At 44.5% G+C, this 25,871-nt stretch overlaps 1 protein-coding gene across 1 annotated transcript; it reads left to right on the forward strand.

Moving 5' to 3' along the window:
• Positions 1 to 345: 345 nt before the first annotated feature.
• On the forward strand, positions 346 to 25,571 carry C1QTNF12 (C1q and TNF related 12). Its single transcript, XM_025165426.2, has 8 exons — positions 346 to 1,456; positions 12,509 to 12,625; positions 14,041 to 14,152; positions 14,240 to 14,421; positions 19,389 to 19,497; positions 20,650 to 20,740; positions 22,238 to 22,316; positions 22,901 to 25,571. Exons 1-8 carry the CDS (start codon positions 1,265 to 1,267, stop codon positions 22,997 to 22,999), a joined length of 981 nt encoding a protein of 326 aa, XP_025021194.1. The 5' UTR covers positions 346 to 1,264; the 3' UTR covers positions 23,000 to 25,571.
• The last annotated feature ends 300 nt before the right edge of the window (positions 25,572 to 25,871 follow it).

A 25,871-nucleotide genomic window follows, 5' to 3' on the forward strand; every position in this document is an offset into this window, starting at 1 on the left:
CAAGTACACCTGTAAAAGCTAGATGCCGTTGTTTGCAAATCTGGAGGTTAACAGGCACACGGTACCGCTGCATTGGCCAGAAAGAGGCAACTTTGCAAGATGGAAAGGAAGAGGGTCTGAAAAGGGCTAGACAAGACCCAGGCGGGGAAAAAGCCATTTCTGATTTAAATCTCTTTGGCACAGATGGGTAAGAGTCTGCTTCTCCCAACAGTCTCCCCTTAATAGGAATGTGAAAAGACCAGCCTCGACAGCTCTTTAGAATGTGGTCCCTCCCTCTCCGTACAAATTACCCTCCCTCTTTTTTCCCTTTCTCCTCTTTTTCACTCCCCTTCCTTTCAAGTTGATGCAAAACTCTCCCGCAAAAATTGTATTTATTCGCTCCGGTAGAACTCCAGGGAGGTTTCTGCCAGCCTGCAACTGCCAGGCAAGGAAGCAAGGAGCTGGCAATTTTGAGAACCAGCCCTGCCAAAGGCTGAACCCAGAGATAGGACACTTCTTGGGAATGTGCACTGAGAGGGGAGAGAAGATTCAGGAGAAAAGCTGGTTTGGGGGGGAAAGGGGATGATTGTCAGATTGTTTCTTAGGTGCCAAAGGAATTCAGGCAGCCAGAAAGAAGGGCCTTGAGAGTTTTTGTCTTATTTTGTTTTTTGATAAGCGGGAAATTGTGGACTTGGGACGTGGCACATCCATGGATATGACTTTTCTTCATCGGTAAAGGAAGCAACTCTTTGCCAAATTTCTGATGTATGGGTAGATTTGAGCAGACAGCTTTGGAAACCTCGTGTGGCATTGAAAAGACTAGCAAGAGCCCAATTTGGCCCCCTGCAAGAGATTCCCTCTCCTCTCCTCAGCAGTCCTTCACGTTTGGGTCAGCCATTGTTTTGAAGGGGCCTCCACGTGTTCTGCAACTCTTGACCCTCCAGCCTTTTTGCCAGGCGAGGAGATGAAACGGGAATTGCCAGCTGACCTCCTGCTCTGACCTGGCAGAGCTCGAGTTTTCATTTTGAGGACCTGCTGGCAGAGGGGAGTGATTCCCCAGTGTGGGTTGCTTTGGTGTGGCTGACTTTTATCCAAGACAGAACAGCAAAATTGCTGGCGATGGTTACATGTTGCTTGTGAATGGGATTAGCTTGGTGTGACTAGGAGTAAGCTGGGTTGTGCTTCCAGAAGAGACCACGGAAAGGCAACCCCACCATTCCACGGGTGATCCATCTGATTTCCACCTCTAGAAGGTTGCTTCTCTCTTGCCTTCCCCACCTTGAAGATGATGTCCCCAAAAGGCAAGAGACGATATTGGAGTTGGTTGGTTCTGGCAATCCTGATATGCCAAGAATTCCCTAATTTCCCACTTGCAGTGGCCAAGAAAGAGCGGAAGAAACTGAAGGAGCCTAACCAATACATAGAGGCCCTCAACACAACTCTTTCCAACAGTGAAGAATTATATGGACACTCCAAGGTAGGTGGCAGAATGAAGCAGGCTTGGGTGGTTTTGCTTTTCTGATGGGAGCCCCTCTGAGCCCTGACGGTGCCTTTCACCACTTGATTGGGGTGCCCCAGATGGGGGAAACAAAGGCAGACTGATCATGATTGGCAGGACTTTTCTTATCCCCAAAAAGACAGCCCCTGAGTTCTGCCAAACGGAGCCATGGTTTCAGCAAGGATCTCTTCAGCAGAACGTGGGTTTTTCTCTGCGTTACACTGTCCAGTTGGATGACATTTACTCTAGCAATATGTGGAGGTGTCCTCTTGCTTTAGCTTTAGTTGAAGGACTGAGCTAACTGTTAGCTTTGAGATCAGGAAATTGGGCTTTTGTTATCAGAAACAGTGTATCTGAGGTTGGAGAGACCTCCATCACGCCCTGCTTGTGGGATTTCCCCATGATAATCTGGCTGCTGATGGTGACAGGGAGAATTTGGACTGATCAAACCAAGCAATCTCATCGTAACTTTTGGGGAGATCTCATGACCCAGAAATCTGAGCAGGAGGAGGAAAAAAATTGCAACCCCCATCACCCTCTCCTTTAGCCAGGGTTGCTGGTGATGATGAAAATTCTCCTATTGACACGTCCATGAGGGCAGCCTTCTCCACCTTGCAGCTCTCTGGATATGAGGGATTCCACAGCCATCAGCTCCCAGCACGGCTTGGCCATATGCCAGACTGGAATTCCAATCTGCTGGACTACCAACTCCATACTGCTGGGGTTTGGTGAGGGAGAGAATCCAAAACATCTGAAAAGACAGGTTGAGAATGGAAGGGATGAAGGTGCAGAAGGAGTGGGAATAACTCAAGGTGGAAGAGGTGCAAGGGGGAGCTTTATAAAATTACAAGCCCTCAAGGTTTTAAGTGGGCAGAGGGCAGACGTTTCCCCCAAATTCTATGGAAGCTCTCAGTGAAAGGAAGCTAAAACAAACCAGCGGCGGTCAGCAAAGCGAAACAATTAGCCAACATGTCAGGTGCTAAGCCGAGCAAGGGAGAGTCCTCCAATTTGCTCATTCAGGAGGGAAATGATCCCCTTTTTTGCAGAAAAGAAACCACCCGAGACCAAAATGAAGGAGGTGGGGGGGGTGAGTTGAGGAGGAGGGGAACAGGAGAAAAAATGAAAAAGACCTTGCAGGATTCAACTATGCCTCTAAAAGTTTCAATCCTTCCTAAAAAGGAAAGTGTTCACATAGCAGCTGGAGGCCCTCAAAGGAAGCTTCCTATTATTTTATCTCCATTCCTATATTCCAACGTTCCAAGGCGACTTATGTGTTTAAATAAGAACAAAATTTACACTAAACTTTTATTTAGAAAAAAAAACACAGTTTAAAATAGTTTCTTAGAGCTGGATCCATCTGGGGATGGATGGCTAAATGAAACCTCCACAGTCAGATGCAGTCTATCTCCGAATAGTAGGCAATGAGGACAAAACGGTCCCACAACGTCCCACTTGGGAGCAGGAGATAAGATTTGAAAGGTTCCCCCCCCCCTCATTGAACAGTCCTATTCCTGCAGCTGGGGGGTGAACAAGATTTATAAAAGGGGAGAAAGTTATCCCACCCCATTTGGGATCTCTGGATCTTTGATGCCATTGTGAACGATGACTGGCCTGCAAACGCCAATCCTGCAATTAGGACCAAAAAAGGCAAATGGTAGATTTCTGGATGATTTGCAGAAATCAGCAAGCCTCTTTTTTATCGTCCCGTGCATGTGCTCCGTGTATCCTGCTGAAGCTCAGAAGAACCCACTGCAGATTTAAGCATGGCAGAATGGGGAGCTCCACTGCATTCCAGAGCAATTGAAGCCGCAGTGCAGTTAGAAAAACTTAGCCTCTGGACGTCCCACTTGTTGCTCTAGGGAACAACAAGCAGGACTCTCTGGCCCCCTAACAACCATTTCATGGCTTCCACTTTGGACCGGCTTTTTATTTTATTTTGCTTCATGCAAAAGCTCCCGTTGGTGATTTCATGCAGTCACTTGCTAAGCAAGCCTCAGGTTTCTGCCTTAAATCCAGCCCTAACATGTCATGGCAGGGGAGTTAAATTCTGCACAGCGTTTTGCGCAGGCTGTTGTTTGGGGAACTGTCCTGAATTTTGCAGAGAGGAAGGGAAAGCTTTAACTTCTCTTCCAGCTGCCTCTGCCTGGACCTTGGTAAATTTCAGAGGTCCTGCTTCAAATTTACTTTAGTCTTGAAGATGATTCCCACACCCTGCAGGAATACGAGTGCGTGTCAGAGCACTCTTTTAGCTGATCCCAACCTTTCCCATCTTTCGCTGTATGCTGCTTCATCCCCCAGACAGCTGCCAGTCTCTGTCCCTGGATGCCTGTGTGTGGGCATCAGGATGGAAACAGGGTGTGTAGGTGCCAAGCATTTGGAAGTCGGAGGGGTTCATGGTTACTCTGGAAAAGCATTCCAAATCAAACCTCTAATTTTGTTGGTCTTGCAGTTCCCACCCAGAGGAGATCAGATTGGGGGACAGCTGTTAGGCAGGTCTCTCTCCATTGACCCCCCCCCAACACTCTGGAGGAAGTGCTATGAAAGTTGGGGGCATGAAGCACCTTCCTCCCATCTTGTCCTAGCTCTCCTGGGGCAAAACCCTGACGTGCATACTTGGCCTCATTCTCACATGCCTTCTTGGGAGTCTGGGGCTGATCTCAAAAATTCCCATCTGGAGGCATGGTGGGCCAATCCAGGAACTCTCCTCGCAATACTGCCCAGAGCAAATGTTTGAGTCAGATGGGGAGGTTGATTCTGGGAGGCAGGGAATTGGTTGTCCTTCATGAGATATTTTAACTAGGGATTCCAAAAGACTATCCACGTTGAAAGGATGCTTCAAAGGGGTCTTTCCATTGACTTGACACTCTTCCTCTGAGTCTGACTGACTGTTTTAGCAGAAAGGGGACATGTGGTGCCAAGACTGCTGGTCCTTTGTTCCAATCAGAGTTTGTCCACCCCAAAATGGGGTGCAACAGAGCAGCGCAAAAGCCTCTGGGAACCAGTAGCCTCCTAGGGGTTGAGTTGCCATTCCCAACAACTAGCATAGCTAAAGTTTCTAGACTACATGATTCTGAGCAGTATTGACTGAAGCCTTGAACGCTGGCAAAGAGAATTAGATCCCCATTGGGGGGGGGGGCAGATTGGGAAGCCCTCAAGCTGTTCTCAAAATACAATTTCCAACTGGCTATGCCCGTGGGGATGGGAGTGGGTGTGATAGCTCAGCAACATCTTTAGAGGCTGGAATTGGTGTCCCCTGACTGAGAGAGCATGCTTGGCCTCTAAGCCATCTCCCCCATCGGCCTTACTAGGTAGAGCAGACAGGGAACACAATTAGACGAGCTAATACTATTTTATTGTAAAGCTACACTAACAGAATCTTGCAATTCTGAAAGGACAATTCTGCAGTCACCTTTACAGCCCAAGGAACTAAAGAGGGTCCCTTCTGAGCCTCTTGCCCCTGCCCACTATCTAGCTGCGGGCTATGCCCTCTCTTATCTGACCGTTCCCTTGGCAGCATCTCTTCCCCCCATCTCCCAAGGTCTTTCCCACATACCATTAAACCTCTCAAGGAGAAGGTGTTCCCACAAAGCTGCATTCCTGGAGCTGGGATATATAAAACAGGATCCTAGGAATGTTCTCTGGGCAGTTTACTCAAGCTGCAATATTTTATAAGATAGTTGCAAAAGAGAAGGTGAACCTCTGCTTGGTCGTCTTGTCTGCTGCTTATTTCTAACTAGAGAGGCTGGCTTCACTACCAGGACCATCTGCTTCCCATTTGTGCTTAAAGTACCCTTTTGGCTATCAGCCCATATCTTTGGGTTATAAGGAATGGACATACATCCAGTGAGATGGTGGGTCCATTTTGCCATTCATTCTGGTTCCCCAGATTGTAAGTGCAGCTTGCACTTACGATCTTGTCTATCCTGGCTATGAAACGGGTGGGGGGGGGGGAAAGCAAACTCAAAGAAACCCAACAGTTCCCCAGATTCTCAGCCCACAAAAGATCCTCCTTTTGGTTTTCTTCTCTTTTATGTCTTGCAATCTGAACCTCTTAATTGGAGATGCTGAGGGAGGGTGCTAAACCAGACCGTCGATGGGCAAAACAGGTGCTCTGTCAGAGAACCAGAATCTTTCGATGAGGAAGGTTTTACGTCCTCCATTTGAATCACCACCACGGCTTTATTTAATGGCAACCTGACATTTTCACATTTGCAAAGCAGCAAAGGATGTGGTGTCCCACACAATAATTTACAGGTTCTCTGTCTCTTGGCTGGCATGGAACTGCAACAAATAATCCTCAGCTCCAAGGGGTGTGATCACAATGGCACAGTCTTTAAAACCCCTAGTAGGTCTTTTGTTCCGACAAGAGTTTCAAAATACTTAAAATTGCCATTTAGTGCTAAGCTGTGGTTGTCTGTGCAGAACTAGGTAATTATCCAGTGTGGTTAATTAACTAACTGGGGTAGGATGGGGAGGTAATTAACCTCCGGAGGGGAAGGCGGGACAGATTCCCCTCTAGACAGCCACTAAAGGCAATTTTGTCTGCTTGGGCAATTAGAGTTGTGGGTCAATTAGTTGAAAAGAGTGTAGTTTTTATGACAACATAAACGTTTTTCTAGATCAGCCACTGAATTTTACCTGAAAATTTGCTTTCAGGGGGGAGGTTATATCTGCAGTAAAAGGTGGTGTAATCCAATGGATGGAGAGGAAAGATTAGCAATAAAAAAGGGCCTGATTTTTATTTGCAGTTGGGTATGGTATTATCGCGAGGGAAGCAAGGTTTGGGGCTAGATCAGAGACAGGTACCTTGTGGCCCTCCAAATGTGAGTTTCAGCTTCCATAAGCCTTAGCCAGAATATCAACAATGAAGGATGATGGGATTGGAATCCAGGAACAACAGTTCTTGGAAGGCTAATCTAAGATGAATTTTGGAGAGGCATAGGTACAACAGCCCCGAGAAAAAGAAAGTGGGGGGGCTTTTTCTTCCCCCATTGATCCAAAGAAGAAAGGCACATTGACAGACTATAATTATTGCCTAGAAGAGTCTGTGCGCCCTTCTTAGGCTTACCTGAATTAGCTGCAAGTGGTTTTCTTCTCTTCCCCCCCCCCGCCCTTCTCTCTCTGGCTGTCTCTCTCTGGCTGCCGAAGCCAGCTGTTGCCAAGATAAAGAGAGCCTGGCACGCTTTTTCCTTGGATTGCTCATGCGGGCCAAGAGGATTAAATAATACTACCACAAGGGCAGAGGCGTCATTTGAACCATCCATCAGGCAGCTGGTGGGGTAATCGAGGAGCGGGCTGGCTGCTGCTCTCCGGCTGGCGACCAAAGGAAGTTGGGGGCACCAAGAGCGGCAAGCAGTCTCTAGCCGTCCAGAGTTCCCAAGGGCGGGTGCAGCCCTTGGCAGACAGAGCCCTTTGCTGTGGCTCACTACCCCGGCTCTCCTTTAGCAGAAGGAAGAGTAGCTCTCTTGCCTGGTCTCCCCTGCTGTCATCCCCCCTCAAGAGGTGGTTTGTGTTCTTCCAATGGGTTTATGAAGAAGAAACAATTGAAGGATAGTGTTGGGACGGGTCCCATCCCACCTCTTCCTTCTTCCTCCAACGCCTCCTTTTGCCGGCCTGCCTGAGTTCTGGGTCAAGCGGGCAAACCCAGAACAGTGTTCTAGATGGAAATCAGGCCAAGTGTCCTGCTTTGGTGGGTTGTGGATGGACGGCCTTTGGCGTTCCTCGGGCACGTCTGTCCACGGCTCACGCATTAGAGAAAAGAAGTGAAACCCAAAGATGGTTGTATGACTATATTCAGAAGCTTTCTGTGGCATGTTTTACTGACCCTCATGGGCTTGTTTCAGGGTACAGGAGAGGTTACCCCCTTTGGTAATCCTCTTGCTAGATGTGGACTTTCCTAGACACACTCGATCCCTTGATCCTGTAATCTCCTCTGAACTTCAGGGACAGGGCCTCCCCTTGAAAAATCCATCCTCCACAGCAAGTTCTGCCCTGGGAGCCCAACCGCGTAGGCCCCTTCTATTCAGAAAGACTAAACCCAGCATGGTTGGCTTTAAGGTGCTTTGGAACCTAACCTGGTTCAGGTCTGGTTAGTCCTTAGAATGTGTGGAGACCACTAAGGGGCCTGTCAGACATAGGAAGTCAAAGAAAAAGTCTTGGGAAGAGGCAATGGGAAAAACACACTTATATTGCTGTCCAAACCCAAACCTACTGGATGTTCATATAATCACCAGGAGCTGAACTTGACATGAGGGAGACTTCCTTTTCTAATGGGGTTCAGTGGGTCAAACAGTTATTGCCACTCCTGGCTGGATGTGGAGTCAAGCACATTTGGAGGACACAAGGGGTGGGATGGCTGCAATTGAGCCTTTGAGAGAAATGAGATTATCTGAAAGTGGGGAGAGGAGGTTTCCTGCAGTTTTTAATAATTGGGGTCTTCGGTCCATGAAGATTTTGCTTTGATGGCAAATGTTGCCATTTAATGCCTGATTCAGGTAGACTGACCAGCCCCCGGACCCGGATTGTTGCTAAATTGAAATGATATAGACCAGGGTTTCTCAACCTTGGCAACTTTAAGACACGTGGACCAACTCCTAGAATTCCCCAGCCAGCCATGTCTTAAAGTTGCCAAGGTTGAGAAACACTGTTATAGACAGATGAAATTTGCTGGTCCCCATATCCAAAACTGAATTGAATTCTAGGGTTTTAGGAAGTTCAATTTTCTCTCTCAAGTGGAAGCTAAGGGACCTTTCAGCTGTTAATGTGCTTTCTTACATCCTGCAGAGAATTCATTGCACTTGAGCAGGGTTGTGATCGAAATCCTAACTCACATTATTTCAGATCAAAGATAACCATAGGAAAAGACCAACAACATTGATTCAATACTTTTACTTCCTTTGGGGAAGTGGATTAACCCCCACCCCATCTCACTTTAGCTGTTATTATACAACATGGTTGGGAAAAATGGCCAAGTTTATGTGGGTGGTTCTAGGAAGCTTTGCCAGAGAAGGCCAAAGAGAGCAAAGACTGGGAATAAATAGCCGGGTGGAAACTGACTCCCTTATTCAGCCACCCCAAAATTCAACTCCATGTTTTAACTTTCAATTCTCTCTTGAAATTTAAGCTGACCAATGTTCTGGTCTATGAAAACTTCTGGGAAGGATAAATCTGCAATGCAACTTGTAAGCCCTCTCTTAAGGTAGGAGAAACTGGAGTATGGTTTAGGAGAATCCTGGAGTTGTTTGCACTGAGTGCATGAACCAGAAAATGATGCTTGAGAATCGGTCCTCTTCCCATTCCCTTTTGCCAAAAAGCTCATTTCACTGATAGCAATTTGGGGTCCCGGGAAACAGTGGAGTCTTGATCCCACGCCAGCAAAATCTGCCTGGCTGGAGGGTGTGCCTGACGGATCTAACATTGACACTAATTATTCAATTACCGTGGAATGCGCTTAGCGCTCTGCTAGAAGTGACTCCGGTTCTCCTCTTGGCTCACTGTGCAGACAGCTGTGGTTCCGCAAACATCTGCCTGGGGCAATGGAGGCAGAGGAACCCAGGGATCTCTTACAATTGGCCCCCAGTGGCCCTTCCCTTTATAAAAGGGGGGAGAAGGTGCTTAAAGAGGCTATCAGAATCCAGCAGTTCCCCTATGAAGGAAGACTGTATCCTTGGGGGCTTCTCAGGTGAGAAAGAAGTCAGAGAAGCAGGAACATCTAGACATATAGAAAATATTGAAAATGTGAAGAAAGAGCAGTTTGTCTGTCTGTCTCAGTGTTAACGCTCATGAACATCCATTGAAATTAACTGGAGAAAGATTCAGGGCTGACAAAGATTTTTTAAGGTAGCAGGTCAAATTTGCAATTTGCTACCCTCTCATTGGTGATGGCCACCAATGGAAATGGCTCTAAGAGAGGAGGAGGAGGCAGATTCTTAGAGAACTAAGGTATCCAGGGTTGCTAATTGTGATGCCAATGTATCTTAAACCCTGGCTGCTGATGAGCAAGAACGAGAAAGGAGAATTGCTCTCCTGCAAGGGAGCCTCATGAAGGTAGTCTGTTGGCTGTTATGTGACACGCAGGGCCAGAGCAGATGGGCCTTTGGAGGAATCTAATCTTGGAGTTTGTCATGTTACGGCTGATGCTTTAGTAAGCACTGCAAGAATAGGTTCTTATATGGGAAGGGGTTGGACTAATGATCTCCAAAGTCCCTTCCCACTCATACATTCCAAGATTCCATTAATGTGTGCTGAAGTTCAGTATCTGGTTGTCCACTGCTGGCCTGCAGGAAGGGAGTAATGCTGGCGAAGTGCCTTCCCTCCTATTTTTTGGCCCCATTTGATATCTCGTCGGCAGTACATTTCTTGAGAGACTCAGTGAAGGCAGAATCTTTTCGGGTCTGCAGGCCTGGACATTTGAACGCAACATATTTTGTAAAGAAAAATAAGTTTCAGTGGGATTTCTAAGTTTTCAAGACCAGTAATTCTTGTGGGGAGTTTCTGCCTTCCAGTTTCAAACCATTTGCCTCCACCCTCACTTGAAAATGATCCAAGCCCTCCTCTCTCTGCCCCCCTGTCTTCCCCAGAGAAATCCTACAAGGTCCAAGGTGCATTATTCTTTTCATACTTTGATTATTCTTCCTGGCGTTTCCGCTCCTTGGTTAGTTCCTGGAATCTGGGGTTGTTGCTTCATGGCAGCAGATGCTGACAGTTCGGTGACAGACATTTGGCAAGGAGCTGTGACTGGGTACAGCCTCAAGGCTTGTCTGTGAGCGCATCAGGCTGGCAGAAACGGATGGGCTGGGTTCAAACCCTGCTTTTAAGCAGTCCCTAGCCTAGGCTGGGGCTAGCTTAAACGACATTGGGCAATGAAGTAGCAATAAATCGTTTGCTGGACTGCAGAGGCATGGTGCTTCACGAGAGGAATTGTTCTTCCCTCCCTTCATATAGAAGTCAGCAGGCCAGTCTTGATAATGATCTTTGAGGTGGATGGGGAGCAATTTTCTGGATCTTTCGTAGTTCTGTCTAGCAGAGCCAATGACTGAACCTGAGACCTGCTGTATGCAAACCACTTCCTCTTCCCTTGCATTATGTAGCCACAGCATCCAGAAACACATCGATCCCCTTAGCTGCTAAATGTAAAAAGGAAAGCTCAACTCACGTAGAGGACTTGGCAGCGATACAGCAATGATCTGCAGTAGCTTTTCCTAGGATGTTTCTTCCACTTCTCTGTCTAACAGCCTGCACCCCTGGGATCTCCTTGTGGTCTTCTGTCCAGGTAGTAACTAGGTCTATTTGGCTTTCTGCAAGATTAGCCAGAGTAGCTTGGGGCTGCCACCTAAGCTTGGCCAAGGTAGGTCTTGATTACTGAGAACATAAAGAAGTGCTTTTTCAGTTTCCCATTTGGCCTCCCATCTTGTGATTTCCTAGTGGTCCCCTTTTCTGTTATTAAGAAGATCCAACCCACCTTTGCTTTTTCAAAGATTAGGTAAAGTCAGTTAGGGCATTGCTACCTTCTTACTAAACATGACAGTGAAAGGTTGAATTTAAACTATGGCTGCAATTTGTTAGCTAAACGTTAGCACTATTGAGTTGAGTGAAATTTCTTTGTAAATATATATTGGACTACACTCAAATGAATATAAATACAACAAACACAACTCATCTTTCTTTTGAGAAATAATGTATGGGATTGCATTGCGTTTTAAGTCTTACTAGAAGCAAGACAACAGTTTAAATGGGAAAGAAATGCACTCCCGTCACATTTTAAAGCAAACTTAACCAAAGTTGGAATTTCAAACCTACCTGAAACTCTGCTAGCCTCTGTAACAAACAGTTTCGCAAAGGTTGTGATGCAGTTTTCAACCTTTAAAAAAAAAAGAGTAATACTGTACAAATATTGGGGAAAGTGTGTGGAAAAAAGCAAGAAGGATATTACGGAAAATAATATTTAAAAATCCACTATATTAGCAAAAGTCTGCAACAATTTCTAAAGGGTTAGTCAGCTGCAGCAAAAAAGGAATCTTGAACACGAAAATACTCGAGTCATACGACACTGTGACATTTTGCTTGCAGTAATGTGTAGATTAAAGCAAAACTGGGCATGGAAATGTGTATCGTAGGAGAAACATAAAACCCACAAACTTTCCTGCAAGCTGCAACAAAAACAGTCTCAAATAGATAAAAGTCATGACACAAACATCGTTTCAGACCAGGGAAATGTGAAACTGAAGTGGGTTTAGTTGCAAGGGACTTAAACCCTGTTGCCAGTGGCATAAATACAGCCTAGGCAGGCATTGGCAAATGCAACAGACATTATGTGTATTTGCAGCATTCCAACAAATTGGTTGGAAGCTGAATATAGTAAGTAATGAGAAATTATTAGGAGGATGGTACCAAGGAGGCTGGCCAAGATATTAAGCTGTTTAGATAGCATCCTTTTCATCTATGTTTAGAGAAGTGGAGCAGACTAGCTGTTGAATCTTATTTCTTCATCGGTTGACAATACCAGCAAGAACCATCAACTCTGATTCAATGCATGCTCAGGCTGCATCTGTTGATGGCTTAATCAGAATTGCTTTATGTCCTAATGAAGCACATACAGTTTGCCATTTCTTGTCCTGGTCCATAAGTCAGTTGCCTACAGTTCTCAAGCCTTGGGGTTCCCCAGCTATAAAATGGCCATTTGTTTTTAAGGACATTGGTACAAATGGCTGTTTTGTAAATCGAGCTCGCAAACAACCACTTCTGTTTGTCATTGCGGGCTTCAGCTAATTCCGTCTGTCTTCATCTACATCGACTGTATAATTCTATCGTTCTCTTCCTATCTTAATTTTCATACAGATTAAGGAGAAATAAAAAGCAATTCACAACCTGGACTCCTAATGTCTGAATAGTAACCATTCTTTTTCCCATTTGGAGATTCCTGAAGGGCAGGAACCAGTGACTCTCCAGATCTTAGCAAAGGATAGGTTCCTGCCAGCCACCCGTGGGCTGAAGAATCTCAGTGTCGTCATTGCTTGTTCTTCCTTCCTTTAGATGTTAGAGTCCCCAGACCCGCGCATCACTGATCCACGCCGGACATGGATTTCATTTGTACAGCGTCCGGGTGAAGGCAGCAACTCCAAAAAGAAATGCAAAGGAAAAGATAAAAAAGTAGGTTATTTCTGGAAGCTTTTGCTAGCTAATAATAATAATATGAATAATGCTGACAAAGATGATGATGCATTAAAATGCTACAGGGTGGGATGGTCATCTCTGGACTTTTTAACCAGCCAGATATCCAACTGTTAGGTAATAATCGTCAGAATGATGATGTGGGATCTGCAGAAAATGTTGCACTGCTGAGTGATTCCTATTCATTTCCTAGTTAGCAAGCCAGCCAGGCCCTTAACAGGACCCTCCATTGCATGCCTGTGCTCCTTCTCTTATTTCTCCTGTTGGTTTATTTTATCTGCACAATCCTTCAGTGATCCAGGGTTATCACAGGCCATTTCAGAAGCTTATTCTCTTCAATCGCCCCTTTCGAACACACACGGACACACATACACACAAGGGAAGAAGATTCTTCTCCCAATACTCCCTCTCCTGCTTTTATTACTTAGAAGGCACTGATATGATTCCTAAATGACACTTCCAATGTGAATCTGGTTTGTGGTGGATCTGGGTACAGCTCTCTCTTCTTGGAAAGAGTGAACTGTCCAGGGGCCACTTGCTCATTGCCTTTCTGTTATTTTTCCCAACTATGATTTCAATTTGTCCCATTTCTGTATCCATTTGAGAAAATCCCACATATCTGGAGGTGGGCTGTTCCAAATACTGTATTCAGTTTGAGGGATGAACAGTTTTGCTTAACGTGCCATGTTGGGAGGCCGCTTTCTCTAAAGCCATGCATGTAGGTGCGTTTCTTTCTCCATTACACACATTATTCTCCTAAAAAGCACTTTGTATAGACTGGGGAATCCTAAAGAAGGTATTGGCAAAATAGCATGGATGCAGTCACCAAAGATCAAGTTGATTTTCCTCGGATCAGGGAAAAATATGTTTAGAATGGGAACTTTTGTGTGAAGTGTACTGTTATTTCTCTTCTGGATATCTAACAAAGCTGGTCAACTCCACTGCTTGTCTTTTTTTCTTCCACTGATCTCACTTTTTCAGGATACTTTTTTTCTTGGTGTTGCCATGGTGACATTCCAAGCTCCTCCATGATGCTATCCATGCTAGTTAGGTCCTTTGCCAACTCTGTGCCAAAACATTCCCTGGCATTCTGTCATTGCCCTGTGATGGGAACCTCCTTCCAGTTGAATCTCTTGTATGTCCGGTGAAAAGATTGCAGGGAGCACGCAAGACTGAAAAGTTCCCTGGAGATGTACAAGGACTTCCATATCTTGTGTATGTGTTCCAGAATCAGTGGTGCTGGTCTTCACTGGCCCAGCTTAACAGTGTCCCTTCATTTCTTAGAACAGGTCCAAACGAAGCCATGAATTTGGGACTTGGCTAATTAAACAGCAACTGATACTTCTGCCTAATAAAGTCTCTGAACAACTTCTGTTTCCCCACTTTTTTCCTAGCGTGGTCTTGCTGGACCTCCAGGCCCGCCTGGTCCTCCAGGCCCCCCTGGTTTTCCTGGGGCTGAAGTCACCCATGAAGTCTTAATGCAAGAATTTAAAGAAATGTTGAAAGGTAAACAGGTCCTCTTCCGGCCCCTTGACTTTCCTAGAAACAGGGGCTGGTTAAGGGTAATCGCATTTGCAATCCTTCTTCTTCCAGAGGCCACTGAACGGCGGGCATCTCCGGCTCTACCAGCTCCTCCTAGCGAGATGCCTGTGGTGTTGCTGCCCCTGGAGGAACTGTCCCCCTACCGGCGAGTGGAGGAAGCCTTCCATTGCAAACTCAAGGGGCAGATCATTGTGGACAAGAAAACCTTGATGGAACTCCAGAACTTTCAGATGGTGAGGCCAATGGGGAACTCTTATTAGGAGTTGGGAAAATGTCTTAAGAAACCACAGCGCCTGGTTACACTGCAAATAGGTTTGGAGTAGGCTTTAGGGCATGAAGCCACCTGGAACTGGGCTCGATCCAAGCGAGACTTGACCTTTTCTTAGTAATGCTAGTATAACAAGTGGCTAACCTTGGCTCTCTCCAGAAAAGAAGGTTCAATACTGGTTAGTATTTGAATGGGAGACCAGCAGAAAATCCCATGGCTGTAGACTGGATTGGGAGGTCAGAAAAACAAGGTCCCAGAAGAAGTCAAGGGCAACTACTTATGTGCTGTTGCCAACAAAATGACAAGTTCTGTATGTCCGTGTAGTCATCCGCAGTTGAGATCAACCCAGAGAAGCCTTGTAGTGGTAGGAAGAAAGCTATGAAATTGTATTTCTGCGTTGGCCTGTTCCAAACAGAAACATTTGCTCTCTTTGTGCTAGAGTTACCTCTTTCTTAGCATCAGTTCATCCTTATGAAAGACAGAGCCTATTATTTGCTCTGCTTGTGGCAGCTAAGCCTTTAAAAAAAAAAAAAGTTTGGGGAGGAAATGCATGGGGGGGGCAGAGATTAGAATAAGTGTCCCTTGGAGTCCAGGCAAGGTCAAAGTTCTCTCCAGGGATAATGCTGGTGCCACTCTAATTGGTCTGGAGAAGACATCTTAATAGCCATCAGTGCACAGGCTAATGTTGAACTGACGCAGGCTGTGCCTTTCTAATTAGGCTTGGCAGGTTCTCAGATGCCTCCCCTGCCAGCAAGCACATTCGTGCCATCTTCAGTGGGCCTGAGCAAGATTGGTTTAGAGCATTAATACAGTGATGTATCCGAGGCACAGCTGCCTGTGGGCCCAGGCAGTCCGATGACAGAGCCCTGCTGGTAGTGATGAAAGGAAAACTAGGCTATTGTCATGAGGGTTTCAACACTTCCATTGCTGGGTGCGTCCACAGCCATCTCTGCACAGGTCTCTTAATGAGCATTTGATCCTCCATCATAGTTGTTCTGCTGCTACGCATTAGCAAAGTGCAATTATATGGCTTTAAAATAGATTTTATTCTAAGCCACTTGGATAACATCCCTGAAGGAGAGCGCATTGCTCTCAACCGTAGAGAGTGATGGCAATCTCAATTTATGAACGCTGATCCTTTGGTCACTGAAAAGGAGCCATCTGAAGCAAGCAGAGAGGAATATCGGGAGCTCGGCGGGAACCCCAACGTTTGATGAAAGAGTGTTTAAAAACAAAGTTAAGGGGGAGGGATTTTATACCAGGCACAGAGCAGTGAGTCAGACCAGATAATCTCCCATATCGCTTCAGATTCTAGCATACAGTAAACTGGAGCCACCCTATCCTACTGATCGTGCTCAGTTGTGAAATACTCTGGGGGAGGAGGATGGGAAATTGGGGTTGGTATGTAATGCCTTGAGAAAGTGTATAGCTGGTAAGAATTCTAAACATTGAATTTCATTCCTACTGCGATAGAAAAATTGCTTTGCATTCCTTCGAAGCAGCACTGAGAGGAGGAATCTTAGCTGAGTCGTAAGCTAAAGGTATTAGAATTCAACAAGGTAGGGTTAATACAATCTTCATGGGCCATTTTCACCCAGTCCTATAACTGAGGAAAATGAATATTTCATTCGAGCATATTTTATTCTGCACCAGACCACTGGGCCACTGATTCCGAACACGAACAAGTCTTTGTCTCTCAGATCTTCTGGTTTGGACATGAGATCGAGGGATGCTGGGGTTTGAACTTGGAATTGTCTAACAAATCAGTTACAAGCATAGGATGGCTCCAGGCTGAGATCTGATTTGTATCCCACATTTTCTTCCTAAGTACTCGGGAGCTTTAAAAAAAATAATCAACAGGGAGGCAGAAATAAAAGATCTTTCTCGTATCCATTGCCCAGAATTAAACAAAAGATGGTTTGCTACATGCTGTGGTATATGAATCCTAAAGGATTCAGTACTCTGTTTTCTCCTGAAGGTGAAATCGTGTCATTTAGGAGACAGAAAAAGGCCCACTTCACAAATGCAATGAGTTGATAACATGTGCACTTGGGGGGGGGAGTCAGGGGTGGCTCACTATTAAAGTAACTGTAAGTATCTCATGGATGTATCCCCCTTCTCCAACTATAATTAAACCAATTTTGCAATCTCTGAGGCTTAAGGGCTGTGTCAGGGAATCTGGCAGATTGTTCTAACTGGCGAGTAGTTTAACCTATTAGCGTATCACGATTAATTCCATTCCTTCCCATTAATTCTTTCTCTTTGTGAGTGTGTTGAGAGAGTGGGAGCAAGACGTGAAGAAACAGGAATGTTTTTTCAAGCAGTAATTTACTGGTGCCGGAAAACTGCCTTCTATTTTCAAGTCAGCGGTTTTAGGGGAATTAAGTCACTGCCTCTGATTTTTGTTTAATTGGTTTTAATGAAACAGGCAAGAAACTGGAGCTGTCAGAGAGCACTGCCATCTCCTGAAGAGAGGGGAGTAAACTTAAAAGGGGAGCAAAGAAGTGTGAGGAATATCAAAACAGAAAACCCTGGGTCAGATTTCTTTGTTGTCCGCTATCTAAACCAGTGTTTTTCAAACTTGACAACTTTAAGTTGTGTGGACTTCAACTCCCAAAATTCCCCAGCCAGCATGCTGGCTGGGGAATTCTGGGAGATAAAGTCCACACATCTTAAAGTTGCCAAGTTTGAAAAACACTGATCTAAACCAATACATTCAACACATGAGCCTTTGATAGCAATCGGCACATCAGTTCTTAACTTTTTGACAAAGGGACATCATATATTGTTTGTTTCATATAGGGGGTTTAAGGCTTGCCACACTACTTTTTTCAACAAAACAATTCACTGCATGAGCCCATTTCAGTTCAGGACCATGATGCAAGGAAACGAAATGGGTGAACCTAAAACTTTTTAATACCTAACACTATTTTCCTGCTCCCATTAGAGCAGTTTTCCCCCAAATGTGCCATCGTATCCTGGAATCTTCCCAGTCTGGTTGCCCACCACCATATGAAGTAGCCAAGCAGTAGATGATGGTAAATACGATTTGACAGGATAAAGTGAGGGTATGTTTCCTAGATCCTGAAGAACATTGGCTCGAATAATTAAAAACCTGCTATCTTCTTCATCTTCCTTCTTTTTCAAAAAATTATTATTTAGATAGCATCATCAAATTACCTTGCCAAATTAGTCCCCCCACCACCTCCCCAAATCCTGATGTAGCAACAAAAGGATGCCCAGTTAATAGATTCCCCCCCACCAAAGTTCAGTAAAGTTCATTTTCTCTTTTTTTCCGAATTTGAGCCAAACCCGCACTGCATGAGCCAAAACTAACAATAAACATGCCACGCTGGGTTTATTTTAACTTAAGTCCGATAATCTTCCCTGCAAGCAGCATGTCTAGAACTATTCTCCTTGCCGGGGAGCTGTTAAACCAGCGGCTTTAGGCTTGCTCAATTGCCCGACACACTTTATAAAATAACAACAAAAAGGCCCTGAGCTTTGCCTCTGCAGAAGAAAGCAATTAGGTTGCTTGAGGGAGGCGTGAAGTTGCCTTGAGCACTTTGGGCTAATCATCTAAAAAAAAATAATTTTTTTTGGGCTCCTTTTGAAATTCCACAGATGTTTTACTGACTTAAAAACAACAACAACAACCGGGTCCAAGTGTTTGTCCACTTGGCTCCACCGTTTTTCTTTCAAATATTTTGGGAAATGATAAATAAGCCTCTCCTTTATCCTTTTTCAATTTGAAATGCTGGGAATTGAACCTGCAAACTTCTGAACATAAAGATGTTGTTCAAACCACCGAGCTAAAATTCCTCCTTGCTTCAGCTGAGAGAGCCCAAGGCCAGGCTAGAGCTGTTGACCCCTATCGAATGAATGAATGAAGATGAGAAGGAAGATATTTCCCAAGTTCTGCAGAAAAAAATCAGCTAGGATTGTCAAAATCTTATTTTCTCTGATATGTATCACGCCGGATTGCTTGATTGTAAGGACTCTGCAGCTTTCAAAACCATTGTTAGAAAACTCAGCCGGTATGTTGCCCTAAAGGCTGAGTCAGACCTGATAGTGGATAGGAGACCACAAGGAAATCGTCATCATCATGGAACAAAACAATAGCAAATGACTTCAATATTGTTGCCAAGAAATGGATAGCTCCATGCCATCATCAGATGTTGAGTTTTAGGCCCTTACCTTTTCATGCAACATTAGCAACTCTTTCCAAAATAAGGCAGTAGAAAGCTGGGTGAAAGTACAACCTGGGTTTCCAAAATTCATATAAACTCTGGATGGGAATTTGTGACTTGCTGCCATTCTGTTAAACCTGGCAACAGAAGAAAGAACAGCACAGTTAAGAACTAGTAGAGTTCTGCTAAAATATTTTCTCTGTGTCTTTTTCATTCAATTTTACAGAAGGTAAATTGGTTTGCATTTTTTTTTCCAAAGGAAAAGATAAATTAAGGACATTTTCATATCTGGGGTTCCAGTAGTTATGAAAGTGACTGGGTGGGTGGGAATCCTCTCTCCTGGATTCTGCAGCCTGCCTCTCTCCCAAGTGACATATATCAGGAGGCTTTTTTTAGATTAGGAGGCTAAGACAGTCAAAGAGACTGCTAAAAAGAAACCCTAGCATTTCAGATGTTTGCAATAAAATAAACTCAAAACTTTGAAAGAAATTCTAAAATGCTCTGAAAATTTGGTTTAAAAAACCCCAGAAGCTCCTTTTGCACAGGAAAACAATTTTCAGGAAGTTTAAAGACAATTTTGGGGGGGGGGAAGAATTTAGGAAACTGGAAAGGCTGAGGACACAGTGTATATAAACCTAGCTGGTTCATCACACCTCTTATATATTATGGGATGGCAGGAAAGAATGGTTGAATTGATAGAATTAATATTTCAATTCTTTTCTTTCCCCCCTTCCTCATATAGCCTTTAGCTAAAGGGGCTTTTCTTCGAGGATCTGGACTAAATTTAACAACTGGGAGATTTACAGCTTCAGTATCTGGCATTTATCAGTTTTCAGCCAACGTCCATGTAGGTGAGTGGCAGAATTTGTTTATGGTATGGGTTCAAAAACTCAGTTTGCTTTCCTCAGGCAATCCTCTGGTTTAAGAGAACGTTACCCCAAGATCTACGTCTCCAAAGATGATGGCCTAAGGGCAGGGGAGAAAAACGCGAGCTGTCTTTTGCTCAAACAAATAATGAAGCAGGAGAAAATCAACGGAAGAGTTTTGTATACATCTTTTGCTCAGACATGTATTCAAAACTCTTCCGCTGATTTTATCCTGCTCCATTATTTTCAAATGCTTATAATTATTAGCTGCTGCTGATACTCACAGGCACAAAAAACCCTACTAGTTACAGAGCCTAACACATTTAATGCTTAAGCTTATACTATACGTAGTTTTCATGTTCACCAGGTTGAATAAAAACCACTTCAGGGACAAGAAAAGGAACAGTGGCTAAAGTTGTCCACTGTCTTCCTCTCGAGAACAGTGAAGAAGTGTATGAGAGTCACGGTGTGTGCTGCTTGTGTGAGGAAGATAAAGCAAGCCCACCTAACTGATGCTGGAGGTGATCAAGACACAGGATTCGTGGGGTAGCTTAGATACGCAGTGCTGCTGTGCTGAATGTGCAGGACCTTGGACAGCTCCAAGCATCCAATTTGCTTTAAGCGAGCCTGTTTTATCCCTCTCGGGCAGTTCACCTTTCTCAGATTCCATCACATCCGGAATGATAAGCTTCGCCTTCTGTTTTCATTGCAGTGGGCCCTGGGACATGAAAGGAAGATTTGGGTTAGAGTGGGGAGGGGTAGAAGTCTTAATTTAAGGGAGGGGCTGCTGCTGCTTGGGCTTACAGGCTCAGAACATAGTTTCAATGCTTTTATAAATTGTGCCAGAAGAGCAACCCAGTTCTTTTCTCCCCTTCTATGTCAGAGTTTTGATTTCTACTCCCAATCATTTTTATGATTTCTGGGGGGTGTGGGCGGGGGGGAGGAATGATAGTCCACCACTTGCTTCAACCAGGCCCAGGAATCATGTCCAAAAGTATGGGAATGAGGAATTCCCCACCAGTTGGAAGGCCGACACTTTCCCAGGGTAGAAAATGTGTTCCTTTTTGCACTGAACCTTCCTGAAGGTGGAAACAGAAATGGTTTCCTTTTGACACTTTCTCTTTCTTTCTCTCCAAGACCACAGCGAGCTGAAAAGCAAACTGCAGCTTCGAGCAAGAGACAATGTTCGGGTACTGATTTGCATTGAATCCCTCTGTCATCGATATACGTGAGTATATTGTATTGCTTGAATTGTGAGTTAGTTTTATCCAGTAACCCTGGGGACCTGCCGCAAATTATGTTTGGAATAAGAGCCCAGGCATTTTAATCTATGTCCACCTGCCTCTTTTTTCTGCCGCAGGAGCCAGAAACTGACCTTTCTAGGCACGATGAGCTGTTTTTTTATTTTGATAAGTGTCTTCCTCCTTCCATCTTTCCCCAGTCATTCCAGTTTATTCCTTTCCTCCAACCCTCTGTTTTTCAGATTCTTCCACTCTCAACAGCCTCTTAGCGTTCCAACTCAAGTGTTCATTGGGGCTATTTTGGCTCCATGCCCCATATACACGCATACATGCATGCATAAATACATCACAAACTTAAAGATTTTTATGCTTAGAGTTTTCACTAGCCCAATGATAGCTCTCTTTGGGACACTGTGTTTTAGTAAATACAACAGCAGCTATTTCCTGGAAATTGGAGACAGGCAAATGAAAGCATGAGACAGAGACAGTCAACGACGTCCTTTACAATGAAACTGAAATCTCCCAGTTAAAAGTGACATTTATAGTACCTATTAGCATCTTTAGATCTATTTATCATCTGCCCCACAGCAAGTGGCAGAACCTAGTTACCAACTTTAGCCAAGCAGCATCAGGTCTGGTTAATACTTGGATTGGAGACCACTCAGAAATCCTAGGCTATAGGCTGAACTGAGAAGTCAGAAAACTTCCCAGAAGGATGGCCAACTATTTCTTTACTGTTGCCAAACAAACAAGATGAGCTTGTCTTTGAAGTCACTGGGGGTAGGGTTAAGCTTGACCCCAAAGAGCTTATTTATTTTATCTATCAAAATCATTTCTGCCCTCGGCTAAAAAGATCCCAGAGTAATTTGCTAAATTTAAAAGCACACGAGAAAGGAAATTCAGCTGGGGGGAAGGAGGAGCAAAAAAACAGTAGCGGTTTGAGCCATTTTATTTCTACTATAGTCTCTGCTTGGATTACAAATGGCCAGGTAGCTCATAGAGAGGAGAAAAGGTTGATCGTTTTTTGGTTTGAACTATGTTTGTGTGATGCTGGCCTCTTCTACTTTTTAGGACTGTTTGGAACAAGTGCAACAAAGCTTACAATTAATATTGCTGAGTCTACATATCTATGCTCAGAAATAAGTCCCAATGTATTCAGTGGGGTGTGCCTTATAAAGTTCTGGCCAGTTTGGAAGAGATTCCATTTTTTCAAACTAGGCTTGGCAATTTTAGGGCAGAATCAACTAAAGATGTCATGTTGGGAAGGGGAGGAGAGAATAAGGGTCTAGACAGAGTTTGTAGTGCTTAAACAGGTGCTATAGTTTCCCAGGCTTTTGTTTTAATGTGTGAAATATGGCCAGGCTTGTAAATCTGAATCTAGGATACCCTTGTGCCTCGTTGGTGTCACTTTAGCCATTATGCCTCAGCGTAATGTTATATCCTGGCCAGTAAAATGTCTGTCTCCTTCTTTTGCACCTGCCTAGATCTTTGGAAGTTATTGCTGGGCTGGAAAGTAACAGTAAAGTTTTTACTGTTTATGTCCATGGATTGCTCCAACTCCAGGTAAGGGTAATGTAACAGATGGTTCTGTTAATCCTGAGTCTGAAGAATTCTGCCAACAATCTGCAGCCGTTTTCTCTGTTCTGAGTCCAAATCCTGCAGCTGTGTCCCCCAGCCTGGGACTCTCCAGATGGGTTGGAGTTCCGTTCCAAGCAGGGCATTCTAGGAATCTGAACTAACTCATTCAGAGGATCCCAGGTAGCGGAAGATGGTTGTATCAGAGATCTTTTGGGACCAACTGAGTGGGATGCCATCAGGATTCAATTAGTTGTTTTCAGGATCCATTTGAGACAGAAGGGGACTTCTGGATCTCACCCATTTGATAGTCCAGCTCTGTTCATTGGACAAATAATTTCAAATGGCTTGCATCTCCCCCAAGATTTTATTCATGTTGGTACCTATGGGTGGTCTGTCCCCTTCTGCAGATGTCATCTCTGCCTACTGCCTTGTCATCTCCAAGCCCTAACGCCTAGCTCCAATGAAAGTTGGATTTGATTTGTTGATTAAACCAACACCGGTTTGGTATCCATACATTTCACATTCATTTTTCCTCTTCCTTCTCCCCATATTCCTATTTTATGGCATAGGCTGGACAATACACATCAATCTTTGTGGACAACAGTGCTGGCGCCCCTGTTACCATTCAGAATGGATCTGACTTTATGGGCATGTTCGTTGGCGTCTAATTCCCAAACAACCTGCAACAGAGAATGGAGGGGGAGAAAACACATCTGGACATTGATGGACAAGCTTGAGCTTTGAACACTGTCTGCCCAGAGGACCATCTTCTCTGCCGTTGGTGTTCTGCAGCTGAATGAAGCAAATGTCTTTTTTCCTTTCAGGAGGCATAGCAACACTCCAAGAGAAAGAGGATGGTTCTTAACACTGAATCCAAAACCCAGATCCAGTTTCCTTCCATTGGCAGATTCTGATCTGCCATCTTGGTTCTGAGATCCAAGGAAATCTCTCTCCTTTAATCCGTTTAAGGCTACGGGGGGCTGAGAATATGCTGGGCATCAGAACTTATTTGAAGACCCAATGTGTTCCATATATTGCATGCCCAGGTATCTTTTAGATAGGTGGGACTAGAAAAGACCTGTCTGATCCTTGGAAAGCTGATGCCAGTCCATGTAGACAACACTGAGTTGATGGACTAACAGAGTTTAACTAACATTTCTTATGTCTTCCATCTTGTGTTCTGAAGCAGCCAATCAGAAGGCTCTGGGAAATGTGTCGGTAGGGCAGCAAAACCCTCTCCTTTTCTGTTGCTGATCTCAAGCAAATGGTATTCTCTGACATGCTGGGAATGGCCCCAGAGTTCTTCTCTGTTCCAATTCAAAGCAGGACTTTTTCTGATCCTCCTCCCATTAGTTTGAGGATGGGAGACTTTTAGATTTACCTTAATATTTAAAAAAGTGCTTGCAACCTAGGGCTAACTTGTGCTCCCGGACATGCGTGTCACGGCTTGGGCGAAAAAGTCTTCCGGCAAGTCCTTCTATTAGGAGATGGTTGCAGCGTGGCTGATTTCATCTTGAGTAATTTCCAGATGGGTAACGCTACAGGGCCTTCCATAAATTCCATCATAAATGGAAGCGTGCATACCTTGGTTGCAGAAAGACCCAATTTAATTCTCAGGTCTCCGGGCAGAGCTAGCAAAGCTTCTACCTGAAACTCTGGAGAGCAATTGAAGTGGCTCAGGAAAAGGCAGTGTCTTACATTTCTTCCCAAAGGAAGCCTGGGAGATGATGATTGAAATAATATACTGACAAAATCTCATCTGAAAATTTGGACTGTGAGTTAGGGCTAGGGGACAAGACCATGTCAACTGAAAGTGACACATCCCCGTTGGCTTAGTTTAAGCAGCAGAATTGCCTCTTGTCTCTTCTCCCCTGTCATTTGAGTTACACTTCTGATACCTGCTTCCGAGCTCAATTGCAACAGATGGTACCAGCTGTTTTTACATTTTTCTACCATGCCTTGGTACCAGTGTGGCCGGGGTATATGTTTTTTAAACAGGTACTTTAATCGTTATTATAATGGAAATAATTGTATATTATTTAAACTCTTCATGCTTGACCATAAGATTCCAGCTTTAGTATCCAAAGGTCATGTGAAACCAAACCAAAGCAGCTTGAACATGATTGATTTCTGTTGAGACAGAACTGCTGGCTTTGTTGCGATCGCTGCAAGTGAATGGGAAGGATAAATGCGATTCTCTGCCTCGCACAAAAAGAGATGGATATATATGGACAAGAGAACTGCAGGAGCGAATAGTCAACTTTCACCTTTGGAGATCAATTGTACAACCTTGGATTGTTAGAAACTGACAAGGATCTGACTCAGTACTGTTCTGAAGATGGAAGCAACCCCATCCAGACTTTTGTGGGATTTCAAAGGGCAGAACACAGCATTGTGTGAAAGATGGGGCTGCCCCGTTCCCTGTCTATGACACCTTAATTTATCCATTGTGACATGTGACTATGCTTTGTGTCTACCTGTGACCCAAACAGCAGGTCAAAGCTGAAATGGATGCTCTTGACTTCTGCCCACCCTGAAGAGGCTGAGTATTGGTAGTGGTTAAAGCAGGGGGTGAATTCGCATTGGCAGCCATCTGGTCCTATAGAAAGCAGCAGTGATTTAGCAAGACTGGGTCCACAGCTCGGTTTTGCCAAGTAGAAACCCAAGTTTTGCAGCAGGCCTGGTTTCTTCATTTCTTTCTAAAACTTCAGAAAGGCCCAGATCCAGAGCAACTCCTCCTGTGTAGGTGTGAATAATTGCCCATCATGGAGGAACCAATTTGTCAGTATACTTTCTGGGAGAAATTATACAGTAACTATGGGAAGTTCCTCAGGGATGTGAATTTCCCAAGGCTCCAGTCTGAGTTAGGGAGCACGGTATGCGCTTGATTTCCCTTTTCTCTGGGGCTGGACAGAGATATATCCTGCGAAACACACAGCGGTGTCGGGATAGAGATGAAATTGGAGAAAGAATTGCCATAAGGATAAATTTGACAGAAGCTGCCATTAGGGACAGCAGTCCCATCTCTTTTCCAATGTTTGGTCCTGCCCTAGATGTCTTAAAAATTAACTTTTTCCTGCTGGCTGGGTGATACTTTTTATTTTATTTTGAGGTTGAAGAAGATGTCAAAAAATTGGAGGGGGAAAAATATTTCAAGCAAGTGCAACTATTATAGCAAAATGTCTTGGCTTTTCTTTACTGTCTTATGTTTTAATAAGATACATAAATAAATCTGTATACAGCTGCACTGTATATGCTGTAGCTTCCCCTCTCCCCCCAGGGCAAGTCTAGAAAGTTGTAAACAGATCACAGCACACCAGATTGGTTGCCAAGCGGTCTGGCATGACACGAGCTGGTTGGCAAGGTACATGTTGACTTTTACGTAAGGATCAAAGCATGCAAGGAATGGCGTTGCGCTGCTTTAAGGGAAGCTTGGAGCTCTGTTTTGGAGATGGGATCATGGTTAGCTTCCCATGTCACTTCTGAAGTCTTGAAAAGAGATACTGGAGAGACAAAATATAGAGTTAAAAGAGGGATTCC

This window comes from Python bivittatus, unplaced genomic scaffold, assembly GCF_059951505.1.
Source record: "Python bivittatus isolate LINGU-HERP-01145 unplaced genomic scaffold, Pbiv_v1 ctg000090_np1212, whole genome shotgun sequence".
NCBI lineage: Eukaryota > Metazoa > Chordata > Lepidosauria > Squamata > Pythonidae > Python > Python bivittatus.